We start from the raw sequence: 24,769 nt of genomic DNA on the forward strand, positions 1-24,769 counted from the left end.
ATCCACCTTAAAAAAAAAAAAAAAAAAGAAAAAAAAACAACAAAAAAACAACACTGCTCTAAGTCACCCATTTGTAAGGACACAGATGACAGGATGGAAAATAACTGCATGAGGATGTGTTACAGTGTGTTGATGGTTTGGCCAGTAAGGACTGAGTTAAAGATTGAACTGTATCTCAACCTATTATCTTTGCTTTAGGCACTTGAATTTTGCTACGTCAGTTTATCATATATGCCACAGGCAACTTTAAATCTTTGAATTCCCTAGATTTTCAAGGAAAAAAAAAAAATAGCTAGAAATTCTGTTTACTTAAGGGGTTTACACTGAAGTTTCCAGTTCAGATATTGCTCTGAGTAAGCAAACAGACATCTGACACACTCCTGTTTTTTTCTGCATACCTTCTTATAGCTGCAGCAGTGCCTTCTCACCCCCAAAACACACACTTGCCCATAGAACCGAGCACAGAGCGATGTTGAAGACTGATGTTTGTTACTCCTCTCTGCTCTTATTTCCTCTCCTTTTTCTTTTCTCTCCGTTTCCACCTCCTATACAAGAAGTTGCTCCTTGTTGTCTGGTGCCCTCTGCTGCTTCAGCACCAATACAGGACATCACATATTTTTTCCATTTGCTCTGCAGCCTATGCCTACAAAGTCAGGACTCCGAGTCGAGGTGAACAGGGAATCCCATCATGGTTAGTTCATACCATCCGCAAGCCCTTTCCAGATCCTATTAACTGCCTCCACAGTGCAAATCCTGATCCCTCCTCCTCACCTCTACATTCTTCTTGAATACACTCAGGGACACCCATTTCCCCATTTGCAGATACTTAAACAGGGTACCATCACATCCAGGAAAAGACTTTCAGGGGGGACAACGTCTGTGTTTGTGTGTGCTGTTACAGAAAAAAAACTCACTGTATATCCACATGTGTGTGGAAAACCCTCACACAGCACCAGTGAGCAGAATGATGTCAAGACAACCTTTCTCCTTTCCCAGCCTTTCTAAAGATCCCAGCTCTTGCATGCAATCAGGGCTGAAACACAGTCAGAAAGGAAGAAGCTGTCCAAGCTGCAGTTCTTGAACTCATTCTTTCCTTAATACCGTAGTCTACTCTACCCTGCTCATCATCAGGAACACAGGGCTGAAAGAAGCCTCCAGAAACCACTTACATTAATCCTTCTTGAGGCAAGGTAAGCACTACCTAGACATAAAAAACATTTCACCAGACTGATCAACTGTTTCAAGTATTACCACAATACACCCCCCTGCATTTTTTATGGTATCTTTTCTTCCAGCTCAAGCCTGATCTGAATTCACATAGATTAAATCACTGACTATAATCCTTCTACATGCCACATATTTCATCCAGATATTAACAGGTTAGCTGAGAAGCTGCTCTCACACATGCACTGCAGTCTTCTACATTCTGGGAAGTCAGACATGTAGACAGTCTTAACTATTTTTCAACTATTTTTTAATGTGCTTCCTTCCAAAAGGGCTAGTAAGCATTATAAATATGCTAGGGACAAACATCAAGGAATTGGGAGAAACACTGCTGCTCACAAATCCCAGTAAGAGAAAGTTAACAGCTTATTTATTTGTATGATAAATTTATTCTAGATCTATGTATCAAACTGGGCTCCAAGAACCCTAGGTTTTAACAGCTAAGAATAGAAAGAACTACAGACAAATCCTGTTTGAAAGTCACCTTCTGCTTATGCACTGTGGAGGTCCACTTTGTTGCAATAAAGACAAAGAAAATCTCAACCAAATGACCCAGAACTTACTTGGAACTTTAACTGAATCACTGAACTTCATCAATTATGCCTGCCTCTAAATCAATGAAGCAATTCTTCCTGCACAACCCACACATGATTAGTTAACTGCCAGAACATTTATTAGCCCAGCTTAATGTTAGATTCAAGAATTTGGTACTTTTCTCTTTTTTCCTGAACTACTCAAAGTCTTTCAGAGTCAGAGCCTATATAAAGCTCAGTAATTTGCAAGGAAGCAGAATATTGAAAACAACTGTGCAAAAGAAACCTGTAAACCACATTTTTGACCACAAGACTAGAACATCAACATGCATCATTTATTCTACAGTATCTGCAGCTATCTTGGACGGAGAGGACAGAGTGGCTTTTAGTTTGAACTCAGAAGCTATTTATTCAATCACACTAGTATGAGCTGATCTTATATGACTGTAACAAATGTCACTGACTTCAGCGTGGCACTGAAATACTGCCTAAAGGATATCATGGAAGAAAAAGTAGGGCAAGCATTAGAATTTAAAGAGCCTCAGTTATATTTTGTATTACTGCACTTGTGCCAAAACTCTTTCTAAATGTACTCAACAACAGCTTCCTGTGTTCAGGGAACTCTACATCCATTTAAAGACAAACCCAGATTAGACCCAAATTCACTCAGGCTGTTCTTTAAAATGTGAGGTGATAGCACTTCTAAGGGTGCAGGAAGCACTATAATCAGTGCTAAGTTATCCATAATATTAATACTTTATCTAACAAAGAAAATGCACTAAAGAGTTCAATTCCAACATTTTCCTCAGAAAACAGACTGCTGCAGTTTGCAGTTTCAAGTTAGGAAATAAATAGCTAACATCCAAATTTTCCTTCTGGTATACACGGAGTCACTTTTTAGAGAAGTCACAAAATTCTGAGTACGAAATGAAGTATAAAGTAATTCACAGACAAAGCTAGTACATGAACTTTGCCATGGATTAAAACCCCCCTGACCTTCAATGATGATTAGGCATGATTAAGCTTACAGGTTGGAAATAAAATTGAGAAAAGTTTAAACTGCTCAACTGCCCATATCCCCCCTTCAAGAATCAGTTCTAGTGCTCTTAGGAGCTATATAGAAAATGCTGATGGAGCATTTTTTACACTGCTCACTATGGGACAATGCACCTGTGCTATTCATCCTTTTGATTACACGTATCACCACTGCTAACATGAAGTCTCTGCAAAATGAAGGAAAATTTAAGTAGGCACCAAAATCAGAGGTAAGATCACAACCTCAGGAAAATGCACTTTAGGAGGCAGCTGCATAGCATGTTTTAAAATTAACTTTGAAATGGTACTTTAAAGCCACCCTAGCTGTGAAGCACAATTTGCTGGTGAACAGAATAAAACATCTTAATGGAACCACTTCAGCTGCTGCCAGTTAAAATCATCCACATGAATTCAATCTTCCATGCTTCAGTGAAACTGCAAGACAGAAAATGTGGCATCTCAAGCGCCCCATACCAGCTCTAAGTGCTGCTGGAACATCCCCTTTTAAAGAGACACACAAAATGCACTTAGACAATTCCTGGCAGTCACCACATCATAGTTAAATACTTCTTTGTGTATTTCCTGTTATGTTAAACAGCTTTCCTGTTATTAAGCAGCAAAGATGTCTCCCCAGGGACGTGCCTAGAACATTGCACACCATTGTTTCAGGAACAACCTGAGCACAACCTCATGGAGCCCACATGAAAACATCTTGCCAAGCTGAAAACAAAACAGAGAACAGGGCAGCACCCAGTGCTTTTATTAGCCATAAGATGTAATATGCCTCCACCCTTGGAGAGGCACACAATCCTTCCGCTGCCTGCTGACTGCACCTGGAAGTTAAGGGACTTCTTTTCCCAATGACTCCTACTCAAACTGTGCAACTAAAGATCACTCTGGCAAAGGCTTCCCAACAGGGACCAGTGCTCCCCTCAAGGAGCAATTGCTTGCCATGCCTGCTATGGAGACCAGGCAGTTCCTGTGGAGGATATTTAAAACATTAATCACATCATTCTTTGCATTCAATGTTCCCCAGAGTCTCTTCTATTTAAGCTACATGGATGGCAGAGCTACATTTTTGCATAATTGGGTGGTGGGCAGGGAGAGAAGCAAAGATGACTACAGAAATATTCTTGAGGAGCAGATTCCTCAGGTAAACTGGGGTATGCCCATAACTTACCACAAAGACCAGAGGCCACATGTGAGGTTAATCCCCATGAAAGATCTCTAACTACAAACACCTCTACCTGTGTCATTAGGAAGTGCAGCAAGAAAAATAGCTACTGCACACTATATATACATCTTGCCTTCCTTGACCCTAAGTCCTAGTTGAGAGGTCCCTCCAAGTCACAGAAATGTAGGTTTAACAGGGTTATGCTATTCATTTCATATTAGATCCCCTCCTCCCCCTTTTTTTTAGGTGGCAAAACGTCTTAATTTTGTGAGTTAAGAAAGCAACAAACTGTACAGTAATATTTGTGGAAATAAGTGAACCTTGATTTTATATTGATTATACAACAAGTGGCCCATGCTTATAGCTAAGAAAAGCAACGTTTTCTAGCCTTCTATTTCATTAGGAGTAATTTGCAGTTAGGTTAATAGGTAAGTTCACACATTCTTCTGCTAGAAGCATTTCCAGTACTCATGGTTTACTATTTCAAATATTTGAAAAGGCTTAGCACAAAGTCTATTCTTGCAATAAATACAAACATAACATTTTTAATCATTTAAGTGCTTGATATTAGCAATATCAAACAGAAAAAAAAACAAAGGCATGAAGTGAATTAATTCATTAACAAGTAGTATTTATAACACTTTCCCAAATTTTCTACTGAAGGACTGCTAGTTCTCTTTAAGAAAAAGATGAGGTTTCATTAGAAGAATTTCACCACAGATGTTCCCAGCTGTCCTATTTCCTGCCTAACCAGAAGTTTTTCCACAACATTACAAACTGTTTACACAAGCATCTTGAGGAGGAACCTTCAGTTGCCACAAATGCACAAGCAGCATACTACCATGACAAGTAGCAAAAATAAATTTAACCAGGAGTTTAACACAGGACACAGGGTTATTAACGTCCTTGCTACAACCACCAGACATCAGTAAAGATGATACTGATGGAGGGTTCATAAATAGCAACTGCACAGAAAAACAACTCGGTGAGATACAAGCCGGGTTATTTAAAGTGGGTTATTTCTACATGTGAGTATGTGGTCAGCTAAACTGAATAGGAATATTTTTTTATTGAAGAAGTTTTAAGTATGTAAATTATCCTGCTGATATATTCATTTCTCAGAAGATCAAATACTATTTTCTTCTCCCTGTAGAATGGAGAACAGAAAAATTACTCCATGACCAGGAAAAGGTAATGGAATGGGGAAGAGCGCTGTTGGTAGACATTGTTAGAAAGGTGCTAGTGATACCATTAACTGTAATCTAAATCATTAATAATTCTGCAGCACTAGTTTACCACATTATCATGGTAAAAGTAATAGCTTTATCTCCTCTTAAAAATAAGATTTAATTTAATCAAATCTTTCTGACAACAATACTACTCTATTGGACCATAGATAGCAGGTATGTCTAGAGAAGAATAAACAGACATACAGGTAAACTCTGCAAGGTAGACAGCTTGACCAATGCAGCCTTCACTGAGTTTTGGTCTGCAGAAAGATAAGCCAAGAGAGATGGGATCTGCTTGCAAGTAATTTTCCAAGCAAGGTAGTTTTAGTCTGACATTTAGTGAAACAGTCAAGAGCTGTTTGAAACGCCAGGACTTTTCCTACAGGTATCAAATCCATCAGCCCTGGACCCAGGTTCTTTTGTTGCATCATGACACTCAAGGAACAGAACTTCTTAAAACATTAAAAACAGTGGAGACACTGCTTCATTACAGGACACTAAATTAACAGCCAATCTATACATAGAAATTGTTACTCCTTGCCACTGATTATAATGAGAGTGCTGAGTGTGATCCCAATCTACACAGTATTGCCTCCACAGTAATTAACATACAATTATATTTGATTAATTGAAGACATAAACTCTTTTGCCTTCCACCCCTCCCCTACCTCAAAGCTTTCTGTGCCAACAAAGAAAGAAGAGTAACACAGAACAGCCAGCCAACTGGCTACAAATACTCAAAGCATCGCATTCTAGTACAGACTTCATGGCATCCTTTTCCTCAAAAAAGCTACTGCTTTATGCCTTAGAAAGTTGAAATTAAAAGGACTGAGTAAGTAGTAATGCTTTATTTGTCTGGATATTGAAAGCCAGCTCTACTATGGTAACAGACTCATCTGCAAAAGTTGCAAAACTTGTAGAGGTAGCTCTGACAAGTTTTAAATCCAGTTTTACCACACTGGAAATCCCCTGAAGTAATTTAAAAGCTATTCAGGTTTTTAAGTGTAATTACAGCTGCCTGACACTTTCAAACCCCAATCTACTTCACAGCAATATAGGTTGCAGCCAGACCCTTTTCTTCTATTAGGCATATCAAGTGGGAACAAATATACATTTAGCATATGAAATGATATTAGCAAAGATAATTTGCTAGGTCTTTCATATTTACTTGCCAATTAACTATTCTTCTATGAAGTTGAGTTTGAAGCAGCAATTCTACTTTATTTCACGTTGACAAATATTTGAGGCATCCTTCACATATAATTAATCTCTTTAAGTGAAGGAATAAAAATCCAACATCACTCACTACAGTGGAACCAGAATGCAAAAGTTGCCATCCATCTGCTTTCACAGACTCCAGCTCTTCTTTCTCTAAGGGCTTTTTATGAGCAAAGCCCCTCATTTATTTTCTTGCTTTATTAAATATATGCACAGTTTAAGTGTTAAAATCACAGAGAAGTTACTGTTTAGACTTTGGCGTGGTTTTTGGTGGTTTGTGGGGTTTTACGTGGCATATTTTTGGTTTGGGTTTTTGTTTTCAGCAGGTCGTTTCTGCTATCCAGGAACTACTGTCATCTTCATTTTAAACCTACTGTAAGTGCAACAACTGGATAAGACAGTACAAACTATACTTACAAGCTCCAAAACACCTGCCACCCGAAAATAAGGACCTCCACTTAGCTGTCACCTACATGCCTACTGAAGCTATGACCTCTTAAGACTGAAATCAAGCACATCAGGCAAGGCATTTAGCACCCAGTCTTGAACAGATTAAGTTTAAGTCAGGAGCAAAGAGCTTCATTGACTTCAACAGAAACATGATTAAATCCAGAATCTCCCATGACAAATGGTTTCCACTTATTCAACTTCTTCTGCTCAGAACAGACAAGCTGGTTTTACTTCTGAACTGTATTTTTCCCTGGTAAGTGACACAAATTTTTAACATGCTTGACCTGTATCAAATCTCTCCAGCAGATTTTTAGATTTAAAATTCTTAGTAGGGTTGATTGTGTTGGGTATGCTTCTACAGTTCCATATTCAACTGTGGCGTCAGATGTTAATGGGCATTTCTGTTATTCTTCTGAGGTGGAGAGGAAAGGCATATGAACAGTTAAGCAATTTATGACACCTGAGGCTTTCAGAATCCTCCTTTAAGAGCTCTCCTTTGCAATGCACAAAAGTAATCTTATAGTTCTCAGTGTGATCTGAAGCAGGATTTAGGGAAGGAATCATATTGGAAAAGGATGTCATCTGCCTAAACAGGCCTGTAATGTTTGCTCATTAGTAGCAATACAAAAAGGGAATTTTTTAAATCAGTCCTGAAATGACATTGGCTACTGTTTGTACTGACACACCTCTGACTCCCACGGTAATAAGAGAGTAACTAGGTTTAGTAAGCAATGGAAGTCACCAGCAAGTTAAGAACACTAAGTACAGTTTGCTTAGGGAAAGTAAAAAAATTAAGGAAGAGCAGCATGAAGGGCTGGATGAAAACAGTTCATCACAAAAGCATCAGTACAGTTCAGTATGCAATCCTTGGAAAACTCTGAACAAAAGGTACAAAAGCTTTGACCTCCATTTGCAAAACCAGTTCCCTGTCTAGAATTTTATCTTCATGCAAAGGAACACCTAGTAACTCAAAATGAATGTTTCGAATCATTCATAAAATAATGTCTCTCTGGCAGTTTATACAGAATCATACAGAGATGATGATTTACTCTGTCACACCACTGATGCATGAAGAGTGTAAGAGCACTTTACTCTTCAGTAAAAATTTGTAAGGGTTTGATAAAGGAACCAAATGTTTTATTTCATCACTGAAAGACAATGGTGCATGCTTAACTCACATGCATCATGTTTATGCAGTTCTGAAGCATTGAGATATTAGTTGCAGTTACTTGGTGAAAATAAGTTTTACAAGTCACAGGACAGGCAAATAAAGGATTTCCTGATCTATTTCAGTGTTTCTGGTTTTGCTGAAGAGGCCACACATTAATACACAGCTAATAATGCAGGTGTACTATACTTACAGTAGCAGAAAAAAAATGACACTTTGATGTCTGCCTACATTTAAAGGGAGAAGAAACTTCTGGATATGGTGACCTTGACGCAGTACAGACCAGGCAGAATTCAGACACAAGGCAACAAGCTGAATGATCAAAAGAAAAAAAAAATACAAACCCCCAAAAATCCACTTTAAATTTTACAGCAAATTTCCTCTGGATTTATTTCATTCATAGTGGGGGGGGGGAAGTACTTGGTTTTCCTGAACAAGCTGTATGCTAACACCGCAAGATACTTTAATTACTCCAGTTACTCTGACACCTCCACCTGGAAAAGATGTAGGAAGTGCAAACACACTTCAGCTAAAGGATCCATTTAACCATAAATGCAATGACTAATCTAGACTAACTTAACACCAGTGCAAGTAACCGTACATCAAGCCATGCTACACACTGAAGAAACTGCAGCAGGCTGCTGCAAAATACCCTCAAGTCAAAGGGTATTTTGCAACTTGCAAAAGGGGGTATTTTGAACTCACAAGAGCAAGTTCCATCCTCTTCCTCCCAGTAGTGCTTACATCCTAACTTTACCAAGTTACTTCACCTCAAACCGTCAGTCAGGACATGGTAACAGAAAAAGTCAACTTGACCTGTACTCTAGACCACTTTAAAACTGTACATTTCAACAACTGCCCTAAGTATCTCACGGATGCTTTGCCGCCACACAAGGCAGTTGGTCTATGCTATTAGGAAAGCGAGCAACAGATGAAATCCATAATAATGCCTATTAAAAGCCCAGTCTACACCAAAACCAGAACTGAATGTTGCTTACATAATACTCATTCACATTCCTACATGGACCCCCAAATTCCTTTTTTCAATCACTCTGTCCCTTATTTGTTGACACAGCCCCTAATATATTCTATTTCTCATTGCTTGTGTGACCTTGGAAAGAAGCCACATGCCATCATGCCATTTTAATCCAATTAAACCACTACAAGAAAAGATACACTGGTGCTGCAAAACTAAATATGGCTCCTCCTGGCACATAACAACAACAAAAACAAGAACCTTCTATGCTTATGATATACATTAACATTGCCTGATCTACTATTGCTGAGCTATGAACCCAAAATAATCACTAATAAGCTTCGATGCACTCCACCGTGTCTAAACCCACAGTGTATCCTATACATACTTGCACTGTGCACTAGAGTATGACCTGGTTTTCAGATGCCCTACTTGCTTGGAATATTCAACTCTAGCTAAACACTGGTCAGCTTTCTGCTAACACACCAACTTCCTGTAAGACACAGGGACAGCAAAGCAGAAGGGGAAGACAAGGCAAAACCCCCTCTAAGCTTTCAATGATGTACCATTAGCCTGTCGTACTGCACACAAGCACACAGAAGGTCTATTCAGCATTTCTTATTTAGTGAAGTGCTGCTTAACTAGAACACAAGGCTAGCAATCTATTTTACATGCTGTATTTAACAGAGGCATCCTGCAGGCAGGTTTTGCTTTCACATCCACTCAAACGAAATAAAACCACAAATGGATTCTTCTAATTGTAAAATTCCCTTGATACACACACTGATACTTAGTTTTTCAAAATTATACAAATTTAAGTAGCAGTTAATGAACATTATCTCCTCCCCTTCTCTTTTAGGCTTTTTGTCCCTGGAATATGTACTATTTCACACTGTAGCAACATCAAGGATGTGGATATATGCACAGACTCCCTTACGTAAGGATTTTTAGCATCAAGGTATTTTAATCCTAGCTTAAAGCCATGTAAGCAAGCTGCAAACAGAAGTCTATATTGTGTTTCATAGTTGGCCTATATTACATTCATAACTGAATTTATCACCCAGGAGGAACTGGGACACCATATTTGCCAGAACAGGAAAGCAAGCTGACTGGTAGACCTGAACTCCAAATAAAATAAAAGCAAAAAGGGTGTTGTTCGGGAGAGAGAGGGAGGAAATGCCCGAGAGTAAGAGCTTCTGCAAAACTAGTTTATGTAGCTGCTTGCTCCTCCCTAAGTAAAATGAGAGAAAATTACAAACAGTGCAGTGCAGTGCAGAAAACGCCTTATGTAACACACAGGCTGCCACCAGTTTCTTTAGATGTCATGTATCTCAGCTAAAACAAACAACAAACAACTGCCACCCTCCCCCAAAACCATGCATGTCCTGGAACAAAACTCAGCTTCCACAGTCTTGTTCCCTCTCCAGATACTTGCTTTATTTGCCTTACCTGCCGCTGAAGATGAAAATCAGGTCAGATGCAGCTAAGAATTTTGTGGCGACTGTCACTGGATTGGTTTTCTAGGGTTTTGTTGTTGTTGTTTCTGTTGCCTTTTTTTTTCTCCTGGTGGGTTTTTTGTACATTTGGTTTTCTGTTTGGTTTTGTTTCTTTGAGGGGGATGTTTAAACACACACTTCCTTGAATGTCCCTAACACTCCATAATTTCTAGGTTTGTATCAACACAAGTGAGCATTAAACCTTGCTTGTCCTACTTGCAAATAAGATACATGTAACATGCCATGTACTGTAACAGATATCTACAAGTATTCAAGTATTTCTCACAGACAGAACGCCACATCACAACAGCCCCTGTATTCATTCCTTTCCCCCCTCTCTTCTCCCCATCAAGGTATAGAAAAGACAGAGTTCCCAGCAGAAAATCATTAAAATGATTAAATATTTAATAGCACAAGCTTCCTGATACTATTTTTGGACTTGTGAGAAGAGCAAATTCCAATTAGCATTTCATAAACAGAATAACCATCTCCCAAATGAGCAGCTCAGTGCGAGTGCACGAACACACAGACTTAGAACATGAAACTACTTTGCTCAAAAGTCAGGCTTCTCTATGAAATTCAAAAACTTTCATGCCCAGTTGCTGCTGCTGAAGTAAACAAGATATTCCCTCAATGCATGCTCTAATCATCATATTAAGAAACCACAAACCTGTATGAAATATAACAGTGCTTTTCCTGTAGCCAGAAGGTAGACGAATGTTTCGGAGCAACCCCTTTGCTGTCAGCCTTACACGCATGTTGGATAAGGAAAATTTCGGGGACCATAACATGTCTTCAGTGCAAGTGGAAGATAGACAAGCAAGAAACAGCATCCATGTACTGTCACATAGTATGTTTTTAAATCACTATTAGCAGAAGTGAGCAGATCTTGCTAAAGAAAACAGGCTTGAAGAAGTACTCAAGTCTCCATTCCTTTGCTCTCTTTCCTTATGCACAGACAAGCAAAAAAAATCAGCAGAGGCAGATATTCACAGCGTAAATGCTGCTGGCAGCTTCTCCTCACCAGATGTTGTGGAAACAAAGCTTGTCCTCAGAATAAAACCGACTTAGTGATTCGGAAAACCAACAGCCTCTAAATTACATCACCGTGTTGATGCTTAATCTGCTATGGGACTCTGTGGGAGCTAGGAAAGGAGAAAAGGGAGGAGGAGGATGAGGAGGGAGGAGGAGGAAGTGGGTGGTCTCCCCAGCTGAATATATCATCCAGCAATGTCACAGACCATGTAATTGTTCTTTGGAGACATTAAGGAGATTATTTGAATATTCCTGGAGGCATATTTCAGCTCTCTTCTCCAAGAATCCTTTCAGGATGACTTATTTTTTCTTTTTTAGTCTCTTTCAATTGACATGAATTTATCAGAAGATTTATCAGCTAACACTTTTTACCAGAGGGGTTCTTTCTTGCATTAAATATTATGTAAACATTTAAAGTCTTCACAAATCTAGAAACACATCTATTCTCTAAAAACAATTCAGTACTTGTAATCTGCTGAAGGGAAATACTATTCAGCTTGGCAGCTCAGCTCTGCAGATACTTCCATTTATGAGAAGAGGAGCAAGGAATCAATTTCATATTAAAACACATCTCTGCCAGCTGGGTTTTGAAGGCACCCAAACATTGCAGCAAACAGGCAGTGGTGCAGAAGTGTCTAGATGCTCTCTCTGTATTTAATTAACCCTCTTAAAAATGTTTCTCCTTGCTATTTAATCAGTTCGAAAGTTTTGCACATACCTTGGTCCCTTTCAAATGCCACTAGCAAGAACGAAATGAGGACAGCCAGAAACTAGAAAACAGAGGAGTGACTTTTACAGATAAAAAAAAAAAAAAAGTCACATTTTTCACCTAAGACCATGACTATGAATACATGCACTGTCCACCTTCCTGTGTAAAAAGAAACAGTTCACTACTTTGCCTTGCTAGGCAGCCACAGGAGCAGGGACCCCCACATATCTCACAGCCAATGCAGGAGACAAGGCAGTAACAGCTCCTATGTTCCTTTGGATTGCCTGAAGAGCTGCCCTCCAAAGCTATTGTATCTTTTTAGGGACAAGAAGATTAGGTACTATTCCAGTGATTCTACACTTCTGTCATTTCACCAAACTCCAGTTAATGCTCTCTAGCACCTATCCCTCCGACGTTTTTTTCTTGTTCCAGAAACAATGCGCTTCCCTTGCTCTGAAGGAGGCATAACCCAAAGCAAACAGTCTCGTTCCAGAGGTGCCTTACCAGTCCACTACTTACCACAAATCTATTACATTTTGATAGCATGTCTTTCTTGCTTAAAATGTGTAACATTTTAAGTTCTCTAGTGCTCATTTACCACATCAGCTAGAACGTCTCCGGGTATCTCTAACATCACACAGGACAGTGACAGTAAAGCAGTTCCTTGTAAGAGCAGCAAAAGAGCTGCAGCCCAGCATCAAGACTATCAGACCCGTTAAGCCTATCTCCACAGTGTACTGTGGGAGAATGCTGCTGAATGTTTTATGATCATGTACCAAAACATTTCCCAGCACAGTGATGTACCACCAACTCTGAAGAACTGTAACATGTCTTCAGACCGCACAAAGCCATTCAAAATAAGTACAAAGACAATAAATTAGCTTTTTTTGTTTGGTTCCCAGGGCAGCCTCCGCACACAAGAGGGCATGCATGTCATTACTGCTATAAAATCCTATTCCTTCTAGTCTGAAGAGCTTTGGCACTAGCAATGTGTAATCATCTGTATTTCCAGCAGCATGCAGATCCAGACACTTTCCCAATCTAACACCAGTATCAAAGACACCACATCTTTTCTGTGTTATGGGATTATTAGACTTGGAAACCATACTCAGCAGTAAATAGAAGGCTTGTTACAGCACATTGGAATAGCTTTGCGTATTCAGCCTAGTTCATTAGCCCATCTCAAAAATATTAGATCACTGCTGTCAAATGCCTTCTTAATGAAATCATCTTGAGACTTTGACTGGGCCTACAGCCAGTCTTCAAACACCATTCAATGCCCAGCTCATGCCAGGTTTTACCATTCTGCCAGGGCACCCACAGGAACTCCCTTTGGTTTTCCTTCTGTCCCTCACAGCTCCCCAAGGGAAGAACTGCTCTATGTAGTAAGTGTTCTCTCACCATCCCAATTTGACACTCTCACAAAGAAAGGAACAGTTCAGCCAGGTTTGGGGGAAAACAAACAAAATCAAAACCAACACCACACACATACACATACACAAAACAACCAAAACCAACCCAACCTAAACCCCAAAAAACCCCCCACAAAAAAACAACCTCATACCCTCAAAAAGCAACCCCTCCCTTTTCCCCATCCTTGCAATAGTGCCTGGGAGAAAGGTAAAAACATCTCCTTATCCTGTAAAACCAGAGCAGCTGAAGTACCCACTGAAATCATAACTTCCTTCCTAGGAACAAGAGCAGAACAAAGAATCTCTAGGGGGCAAGTGTGATATAATGAAGCACTCTGGAGACTGAGGAAGGAATAATCACAAGGCAAAATATAAGCAGAAAAAGGCTCTATATGGACATCAAAATCCTTGTAGCAGAGACCAAAACTCTTCTTACAGAGACACACAAACAATACTTACACCACTTCCTCTTTCCCACCCCTTCTGGGTGGAAATAGGCCATGAAGAAACAGATACATCATAGTATCTCTTTCTAAAAAACTTTTGATTTGAGGCAAATGCCTTTCTAGCTTCTAAGATTGAAATCCTGCTAAACCCCAGAAACCTAAAACAAGTCTGCTTCATAAAGAGGTAGACCCAACAGCACTAAAAAATGCAATAGATGCATGTCGGTCTCATGTAGCACCCAACGCTCAAAGAGCACTGACAGCAGCCGGCAAGAGGACTGCCCATCCTTATATGAACAGCTCCAGGAGAGATTTAACTCACAGAGAGGTTCCTCCAATGTAGCTGTTCCAGAGTTCTGTGCTACAGCATGGTATGCTCCACTGTGGTGGCTGTGCATCTGCTCTTTCCTTGGCTCAGGAAAAAAGCACCTCCAGGTCCATGTCTGTATTCCTACGATGACCATCAAGTGCCTGGCACTGGCAGGGTACAAAGCCAGGAAATAATCCATGGGATCTTCACACAGCCTGCCAGGAACATGCACTGTCTACATTTCCTGCATAACATGAGGATCAGAGAGGTCTTTTTCTATCTTGACATTGGATAAGGGTGATAGAAAATAGCACCAGAAAGCAGCAGGATAAAATAAGAAGTGATATACAGCCCAGAGAACAAAAGGACTGACAAATTTTATTTACTAGCACCTTATAGCTGGCTTTTCTCCAACTCCAAGGGCAAAACTGGTGATCAACATGGACGGAGGGGCTCTATCCTGCTATGACCATGTAATTCAGTCTGGGTTGCTAAATACATCAATACCTGATGACACCACGACACCAGATTGATGGTGGGGATAGACCTATTTTAACCCCAGAAGATTTAGTGTATCTGCCACTCCCTAGGAACATTAGCAACGTGACAAAAAAGGAGCAAAAGGCACTGGCATCTGTAGGCACTTCAGCTCAGCCTCATGATGTCAAGTCTGCAGTATCTGTATGTGTTTCTGCTGTCTCTGTCCCTCCTTCCACATCTAACAAATCACCAAAAAAAGCCATCAGAGCACAGTTAAGTGTCTCATTACAAAGAAGTCTAAATCAGGGCTAGATCTTTAGATCTGAGAAGCCCACACAGAGGACACCTGCCTTTGTGTCATAAGACAGCAAGGGCAGTGCAGAGCAGATGGATTTTACTGGCATGCTTTACTTCAGGAAGAACTGAGACGTGACTGCTTATGCAAAGAGGTATGTGAGAAGCAGGAGCCTACTAAGAGCCAAAGGGTCACCTGTGTCCTCGTTTTTATTTCTGGAAGATGACTGTGCTCTCTCCACTTTCCTGTGACCACCTTGCTCTAGCCAGTGTTCCAGTTTGAAACGCTAACCTTCCTGCACGCAACAGTACCCACTGCCATGCCTAATGCAGCCTGCAGCTTTGGGACTTAAGCTCCAATCCCCACCTGAAGAAGAAAAGCAAACCTTTTACTGCCTCAGAGCAGGAACTAAAATCCTAAATAATTTAGTTTTCTTCTAGGACACGGAAGCTTTTAATCATTATAAATTTAGCAGCCTGTCAAACAGAAGGTGATGCTGTAATAAATTCCTAGGCAAACAGCTACAGGAATCAGGCTTACTGGTGTGTCTCTCCGTAACAGTGGCAGCATTTACATTGCCTGTACTCCTGCAGAACTGAGAAGAGTCACAAAACACTGCAAGAATAATCTCAATTTTCAGTCTCTGACTTAAGGCAGCAACAAGTTAACTTCCACGTGTAGGATGTCCCCTCCAGAACAGCAGTTTTGTTAAGATTGCCTCCATCTAAATCCTACAGAGCTTTGAAGAAAACCCTGGTACTCTACAGCAGTGAATTATGTCACTAACATTAGGGTAACAGACTTTAAAACATCATAAAAATCACATAGCAATTTGGATTTAACGGGACCTTAAAGATCATCCAGTTCCAATCCCCCTGCCATGGGCAGGGATACCTTCCACTACACCAGGCTGCTTAAAGCCCCATTCAAAATATGAGGCACCTACAGGCTAGGCATACACAGAAGTCTTTATGAGTTCAGGCCTCAAGGAAAAGAGGAAAAATAAGTTTTACAAGCTGTTTAACCATCTTTCACACAAGTTCCATGAGTTACAAGTCTCTGGGACATTTCCATGGTCTTTCAAGTATTACATCAACTTGTCTCCCTAACAGGGGTCAATAACAAAAATATGGCCAGCTACTGTATCTGCTGAAAAATATCTTAAGAAATACAGGGAAAGAAAGGACTTAAAGAAAGCCAGATGGAACAAGTCAGAGGACTTCAAAATGAAACTTAAATTGTAAGAGGATATTAAGAGTCAGCTTTGGGATATCCCATACACCTCACCTTAAAGTTAAGGAAGAACTCCAGCAGAATGACACCCCATTACCCACTGTTCACTGCAAACACAAAGAACGTCATTCTGTGCGCAACTTAAGGAACTCCACAGAGTCAAAGAAAAAAACCAAGTCTAAGAACATCAGAAGAGATTCATGTCTATGTTTAACCGAAGAGGGATGGACCAAGAAGATAGTAGAGAAATAACCAAGTACCAAGGATGGCATTTTCAAGAACGTGATATAATTTGGCACTGAGTATAGCAACTCAGTTTGGAACGACAAAATAAAAATTGTTGCTGTAGGTACCTAACCTTGCTGGCCAGCCAAAGCTTTAAAGTCTCCTGACAAAAGAAGAACTTAAATCGCTCTCTTGATCACTGGGAGTGGGGGAAGTAAGAATTTAGATATTTTAAAATTCTAGCTAGTTCTAACAATACAGTCTACAATTTAAAGTGGTTAGGACAGACTTCCATGCTAAAAAAGCCTCAAACTCCAGCTCCCAACACTAGGAAATTTTCTTTATGCATCCCTTGGACTGAGCTGATACCATCTATGCATATCCATTTCAGCTGCCCCTTCTACTCAACACAGAGGTTGGCCTATTCACTGTTTATACAAGTGTGAGAAAACTACAGCTCTGTGTTCTCCTCCTGTGTGGCTTGTTATTGTGAAACATCAAAATAAATTCCATGGAAGAGAACTACAGACATTCCTCCCAACATCAGAATAAACACCAGAGAAGTGAGCTACAAACCATCCCTCCACGGAAAGTCTGCATGCTTCTGCGTCACCAAGAGTTTGGAGTACGGCTGCGTGGAGCTGGGGAGCAAGTTTCTCACAGAAGCTTGGCATTAAATAATAAATAAACATTTCTGAAATATCTAATTTACAATCCAGAAAACAGGTCCTTCCTTAAATGCATTAAACAGAAGAAACAGGCCATGTAAAAAACTATTTGGGTTATGCTACAAAAGGGCTAAATGGATGACACTTACTGTAGGAAAACCGGCAGGATCCACATCAAGTCCTCACTGCTGGGGTTGTAAAGATAATCCCAACCCTTGCAGTTCACTGATTTGAGAAACTGCCAACAAAATCCCACCATCTGAACAGAGCTGGCCCATCTGTTACTCCAGAGCAAGCCCTGAGATGTCAAAATTCACTGTTTCTTGTAAGACATCTGTTGAAGGTACAGGGAGCAGCGCTGACTTTTAGCAAGGAACAAGAGACAACCTTCTCAAAGTGTTAATTTTCAGATGATCAAGCTTGGGAAGAACACTAGGAACATGCACACAAATACACTGATACACTTACTTGATAGCTGTAGGGACCAATCTGGATTACACTAAATATGTCATGCATCTCAGGTTTTTGCATTCTATTCTCTACCCTGACAAACATGCTACCACAGGAAAACATCTGTTATTAAAACAAAAATGATAAAACCAAAAACACACCCCAAAACACACAAAACAGATAACTGTGGAATTTAAGGTGACATTCTCTGAACATCAGCACCAGTCATTTCACTCCAAAGACGTCTGGAGCATAGTAGTTCTCACCTAAGGAATTAAATCCCAGGATTCAGCTTTTGTATCATACTTTATTTGGTAACGCTGGAAAAGCCTGGCCAAGAAAGTTAACAGCTATTGGGTTTCAAAGGTTATTCCAGGTTTACAGATATTCCCTTAACTCTTCAAAATAAAAATCTTAATGAATGCATTCATTAGGGAGACATAACAAAAGTCAAATTCACACAGATTTAGATTAAGTCTAAGAAATGGCAAAATGAAGGCCTACTTTTATAGCGGGTTCACATGCAGTAACTACACCACTTAAGCAGCTTTGCTGTCTGTTTATAAGAACATTCCTTATTAGCCTTAAGGTATTCTAAGGCTAGATCACATGAGACAAGTCATTCACATAGTCCTCACAGTTCACACGAGTGAAAAAAATACAAAAAACATCTAATAAAGAAGACTGTAGCTGGTTTTTTCATCACAGATAGAAAGGCAACAAAACAGTCCAATGCACAGGACTATGTGAAAAGAAGTTTAAGTAGTCACATTTTTGTTGCTTTTCAAGAAATAAAGAAAAAGGACTAATTTATGCTATCAAACTCACAGAAGTTCCAACATATAAAATATTAACTACATTAATACTGAATCTCATTTTGTTCCCGCATCACAAAACTGTTCCAAGTTTTTCCGCAAAATTTCCAGGCTTTTCTTTTGGAGAGAGGGGTAGAGACAGAAAAACTGGCAAACCCAACTTATTTGCAAGAGATGTAGCTCTGAATGTGACAGACTGAGAATTCAGTCTCAGCACATCCAAATTGAAACTGGTGGTTAGAACTAGTCAGAGATACTCCTTTTGCAGCATGGAAGACCTGCACCAAAACCCTCCCTGCATAGCCCAGTTTTAACAAGCAGTTAAACACCACCTTTCTACACCTGGGGTGCTTTCAGCACAGGACAAAACTATTAGCTGTTAAACAGCAAAATCTTCCTCCTGTTTTTAACTTCACTACACAAGGTAACTAGCTTATTTCAGTGCAGAACAGGAAAGAGCTTTGACATACTTAAGCTATTTACCCATCAAACTGTTTCCTGTATGAGTCTTAAGGGAATTTAATTTCCCATGAGCTGAAGAGTACAGTTTTAGAGGACGCCTAAAGAAAAGCAAAATGGGTTCAACAACAGGACAACAAAGTTTTACTGCATGGAAAAATTCCACAAACTACCATAGGATGGAATTTTAATTTTTTTTTTTAATGCATAACTGAAACCTAAAATTGCTGTTTAGACAATACTGACATACTGTTTGTCCTAAAACAGTCACACAGAGCTTTGTAATGTATGTTCTTTAGCAGAACTGTTGGGATTGCGAAGGGGAGATTTTTTTTATATGAACGCACATTCTTACCTGAAGAAAATTAATTTTACATTAATAACAAAGTTATTAACTGCAAATTTATTGCAATTGCAAAGTTAGGCACTCAAAAAAAAAAAAACCAAAAAGATCCAGCTGTATTCTGTAGCAATAATCTAATTATGTTTATGTTCTACAGTAGAAAAAGGGTGTTAAAAGTGAATACTAAGATAATGCCACCAAAGAATACTCAAAATGCAGAGACAGAAGCAGCTTGCTCCATTTTCTGCATGTAGCTAGCATCAGTTCTGTGACCTATGCTAGAGCTGCCACCTGTTCTTATTCTTCCTAACTTGTTTTTAACTTACGTAAGCTCCCCAGTCCTACCTGCACTGCGACCAACCATATGAATGCTTGCGTTAAAATGGAATAAACTATTTCAGTTGGAAGGGACCTACAGCAATCACCTACTCCAACTGCCTGACCAGTTCAGGGCTAACCAAAGGTTAAAGCATGCTGTTAAGGTCATTGGCCAAATGCCCCTTAAACACTGATAGGCTTTGGCCATTGATCACCTCTCCAGGAAGCCTGATTCCAGCATTTAAGCACCCTCTCAGTAAAGAAATGCTTCCTACTACCCAGACTAAACCCCCCTGGTGCAGCCTTGGACCACTGCCACATGTCCTGTCACTGGATACCAGGGAGAAGAGATCAGCACCTCCCTCTCCACTTGCCCTCCCCAGGAAGCTGTAGAGAGCAAAGGGATTACACCTCAACCACCTTTTCTCCAAACAAGACAAGCCTAAAGTCCTTAGCTCCTCCTCATAGGACATTCCCTTCCCCCATTTTGAGAGGCATTTTTGAATTTAGTTCAAAATTACATGTCTCAGGCGGCAACCTTTCCAGTCCTATTTAAGACATTACAGTAAGTACAGACGTACATTCTTACTTGAAGTTAGCAAGTTAAAAAATATAATAAAACACATTATGCCCAGTAAGTTAATTTTGCCTTAGCTTCAAAGCCAGTACTGAAGCAATACACCACAGAACCTGCAGAAATTACTTGATCCACTGGAATAGCACCCATGAAAAACACAGAATTCACAAAAAGGAGCTTTGTGAATGTTTTAACATGAACAGTGGCAAATACATAAGTCTCTCCGATTTTACAGGCATAGTAACAGTATGTTGTACCTTGCTTTGTCAAACGGATTCCAGCTTTGCATCATTGCTGCAAGTGAATGGAAAATGGATAAAGAGCACAGTCAAAGAATAGAGACCATATCCTAAAAGCGCCTGCTATTTTTCCATCTTGAAATAATGTGAAATGCAACATTAGCAACTAAGCAGGCAACTAATGCCTTAATACTGTAATCAGTTATCAGAGTCCTATTGCAATAAGTTAGTCCTGACTTTAGATAGAGCACAAGAGCAAGAAACAGATGTTGGGCTAAAATCTGTAGAGTTAACTGTGGCACTGAAATAAAAGAACAAAAGCTTTAAAGTAGCTAAAATCACGAGAACAAAGCTTCACTATAATATCAAGTCTGCTAAAAGAAAGAAAAAGGAGAAGGCCCCATTCTCCATGGTACCAGCTGGCATTATTTCAGTTCATTTCAAAAAGATCATTTGTCTTTCCTTAAAGTGCAGGATATTGTACTGCACAACATTCAAGCAGCCACACAGTATTTTTATTCTGCAAGAACTATCTGCAATTGTGAAGACTGAAAAAATCCTTCTTAAAAAAGTGCTCCTTCAGAAAGCTTTGCATTCATAAATGGGAAATTATATTAAAACTGTACAAGTTAGAAACGTTGAAAGTCTAACTTACCATCCAATTTTGGAAGCTGACTTAGTACAAGAAACAGTACAGGTTTATTAAAAACTCTGAAACACAGCTATTCAACTGGCAGAAGTATGCTGTTAAAGACCATTTGATAAAGATCTACTAAACACTACAGCTAATTTGGAGTTTATAGCTGTGTTTTTACAGCATTTTTTTATATTGAATATAATACTGCAAGGCTATGTAGCAACACTGTTTACTAGGTTGGAAAAGACGAATCACAAGAAAAAACACATTAAACTAGTAAAAAGGGGAGGGAACAGTAATTATATATTTGGACAGAAAACAGGAAGTGCCAAGCTAAATATAGGGGAAAATAAAGTTATATCTTAAGACTGTCATAAGCAAGTGGAACAGGAATCTATTTCTCTATTTCTAGTGCAGAAACAGATTTTGTTGCTTATCATGAGTTTCCTCAACTGAGCTAATTAAGACACTATGCTGTTAGCTGTAGCATCTTCTACACAGTTAATGGACTACACATGAGCTCATGATACTTGGTGTCAGGCTATACCTAAACTAATGTTAGCTCAGCCAAGTATCAATAAAAGTAACAAGCAAACAGAATAAGCCCTTTGTGCAAAGTCTTATGCTTGCTGTATGACAGAAGCCCTCATTCTTAACACAAGATATCGAGAAAACTACTCAGTAACAATTAAGATGTAGATACCCAAGAGAGTTAAAAGGCAAAAGCACTGTACTCAATGTTCTGACTACAGGAAATTAAAAACATACTGCCACAGTACCAGAGTTACAGGTCAGAACCTATTTACCCAGTAATTCCAGACTCAAACTTGTAACATCTGCTTGGATACAGCACCTCTTTCAGAAAGACATCTGCTATTCACTCAGGGGACACAAAGCCTTCCAGTGGTCTTCAGTATCTTTCAAAGAAGGCTTTTCAATGAGTAATTAATTACAAGCAGCTTTTAATTCAGCACATACACACTGATGCTCAAGCAACTAACTTGGACTGCCAACTCTCTTGAAAAGACCTGGAAATAGCTGCAAGTAGAAACATCATCTGAAGACTTTTCCGTCTCCTGCCAGATAAAAACTAGCACCAGGTATCCTGACTGGCATAAACACCCAAAACAAACCCAATATGAAGTCCTTAAAATTCTGCCAGCTTTTGGAATGCCATCTGCTACTTAATCAGCTATGATTCCACCCTCTGCCATACAAGCAGACACACACACACACACACACACACACACATCAACACACTTGGTTAATTTCAATTTCTTATTCAAGTGTAGTCTGCAGTGACACACAGAGACAGCTCACACCAAAACTGTACCTACTGTGAACCTTCCAGAAAAACCTGTTATACTGCATGAGTCTTCTATTTATTTTTTTTAAGCCAAAACATATGAGCTTTAATCATTATTTACCTCAGTGTGGATAAACAGCAAAACTACATTCAGGATTCACTGGCATATTTCTTATTACAGTTAAAACCTCCTTAGGCTTTAATGGAAACAAAGAGAGTGACAGCACAGGCTGCATATTGTAAGAGCTGGGTAGCCCGAACACAGTAAGTAGAAAAAAAAACCTAGACTTTTCTCTATATCCCTTGAAACTGAAAACAGAGATGGTTTATGGAATTACCAACTGCAAAACTTCTCTTCAAAGAAGAGAACCAATACACTAATATAAAGTCTAAACCTAATTTAAGTTGCAACACAGAAAATGCAAAAATGCTTTAAGAAAACTCACCAGAACCCAAGCAAGATAGGCTTTGGTGTCCGTTTCTTCCAGGAGTACCTATGATATTAAGGGGGAGGAAGAAGAGAATTACGCTTTAAGCCAGCAAGGAACAGTTCCACATAAGCTCCTCAAACTTGACAATTTCAGTTCCTTTCTTGCAATGGCTGATGGCATTTTCAACAGCAAGATTTAGCATTGCAAAGTTAAACTACTTGGAAAATGCATGACGAAATCCCAATAAGCCAAACATTTTCTTTCAATTACAATTATCATACTTCATTTAAGCCAAGTAGCACTGCTTTATTTTATTCATTCATAGGGGACCACAGCTAATAAAAAACAATTGTCTATACTAGCATCATAGTAACTTTTTTGCACTTACACAATCCAGATATTTTATTTATATAAAGGTGGTATAAATTCACAGCACTCTCAAATGTGCTACCAATCAAGATAGATACAAATGAAAGCACTGAGGAGGTTAATCTACCTTTTCTGCATTGCTTTAGAGTCACGTGAAAACTGATCCAAGAAGTTCATTACAAGAATATTAATTAAATGAAAGCACTTTAGACTGCTAGGTCTAAGAGCAAAAGCCATGTGCAGAACTTTGTAAAAGATCTGTTGACAACACCTATCAGCTTTCTTCATGATTTACAAAGAGTGTGTGATCCTTCAACAGATGTTTCAATAGTAGACATTCTGGTTTGTCCTGCACCAAACTTGCTTCCCTCACCCCAGCCACACAAATGTAACTTTGCTCTCAACATGAAAATTTTATCTTACAAAGCCTGACTCAAGATTTTTATCTATTTTTTCTATTCATGCTGGTAAAAATGACTAATTTCAATTGAAAGTTGAAGATAAACCAAGCATCTGATACAGATAAATACTATCCTGAACAGTCAAACCTGATCAAGATGTTCTTGCAAGAATTGTGCTTAAATTAAACACAAACTCGGGAAATCTAGTCTGGGTTGTGTGTTGCAAGTATATGATCTTATAAGCAGGTGACAGAATATCATGTAACAGACATTATCAAGTATTCTGAACCCTCATGGGATGCTAGTTTAAAGCAGATAGTGGCAATGATGCCCTGATTGCCACATACACACCTGACCCAATACATAAGGATACAAATACATAAGGAGTACTCTGAAGACCCAGTCTCCAATACTTTAAACTACAAGGAAGAAGAGCAGACTACTACCTCAATTACTCTGAAGTCATAAAGCACAGCTGTTCTTTCTCAAGACAGGGGGATTCAAGAATGTAAGTGAAAAACTGACTTCACCCAATAGCTGATTACCTCTAGTCTCACTGACTTTCCTTGCTGAGTGCAGTGGTCCAGATAATTTTGGTGTGCACTGATTCAGTGAAACAGACCTGGCCTTGGCTCCTAGAAGTAGAAGCTTAGATCAGGTTTAAAAGTATAGCTATGTCAGCAGTTTAAGACATGCCAAATATTACATACTTGCAGTTAGGATGCACAAATCTCCTCAAACAGAAAAAGAGACACTACCTAGAAAATTTAAGCTATATTTAACTTTATCACAACTCACACTGGAAGAAAGAAAAACATAGCTTTAATAAAGCTTCTAAGCAGAAGGAAACATTAGTAGATTTCACTTCACACTAAGATTGAATTATGTAAGTCTCAAAACAGCAGCAAATACAACACAGCTACATAGAGATTGTCTGAAAGGGACCTCCGGAGGCCAGCTATCCAGCCACACACTCAGAGCGACCACCAAGACACGCTTCTAAAACCCCGGTCACTTTACATGTTGCACGGTGCACAGTTGTGTTGCATGTATTAGATTGTGTTTGTGCCAAAGTGATCTATAGTTTGTGGCAAATTGTTTCTTTTCA

General features: G+C 39.3%; 1 protein-coding gene across 4 annotated transcripts in view; it reads right to left on the reverse strand.

Moving 5' to 3' along the window:
* The window catches only part of MTUS1 (microtubule associated scaffold protein 1), an 86,914-nt gene that overhangs the window by 39,319 nt on the left and 22,826 nt on the right, over nt 1-24,769 (reverse strand). For 2 of the 4 annotated variants that reach the window (XR_009728083.1, XM_061371096.1), the window contains 2 exons: nt 24,207-24,296; nt 22,907-22,954 (listed from right to left, as the gene is read on the reverse strand). Coding sequence is in view for 2 of the 4 variants with exons in the window: in XM_061371096.1 (XP_061227080.1) it covers nt 22,907-22,954; nt 24,207-24,296 (138 nt within the window). In the remaining 2 variants the exon portion in view is untranslated. Of the gene's footprint in view, nt 1-11,173; nt 11,651-22,906; nt 22,955-24,206; nt 24,297-24,769 lie in introns of those variants that run through there. The other 2 variants (XR_009728082.1, XM_061371098.1) reach the window with 2 other exon arrangements.

Source organism: Neopsephotus bourkii, unplaced genomic scaffold, assembly GCF_033783945.1.
Source record: "Neopsephotus bourkii isolate Nb327-2 ecotype Australia unplaced genomic scaffold, CSIRO-AGI_Nbou_v1 NB_168, whole genome shotgun sequence".
NCBI classification, from domain to species: Eukaryota; Metazoa; Chordata; class Aves; order Psittaciformes; family Psittacidae; genus Neopsephotus; species Neopsephotus bourkii.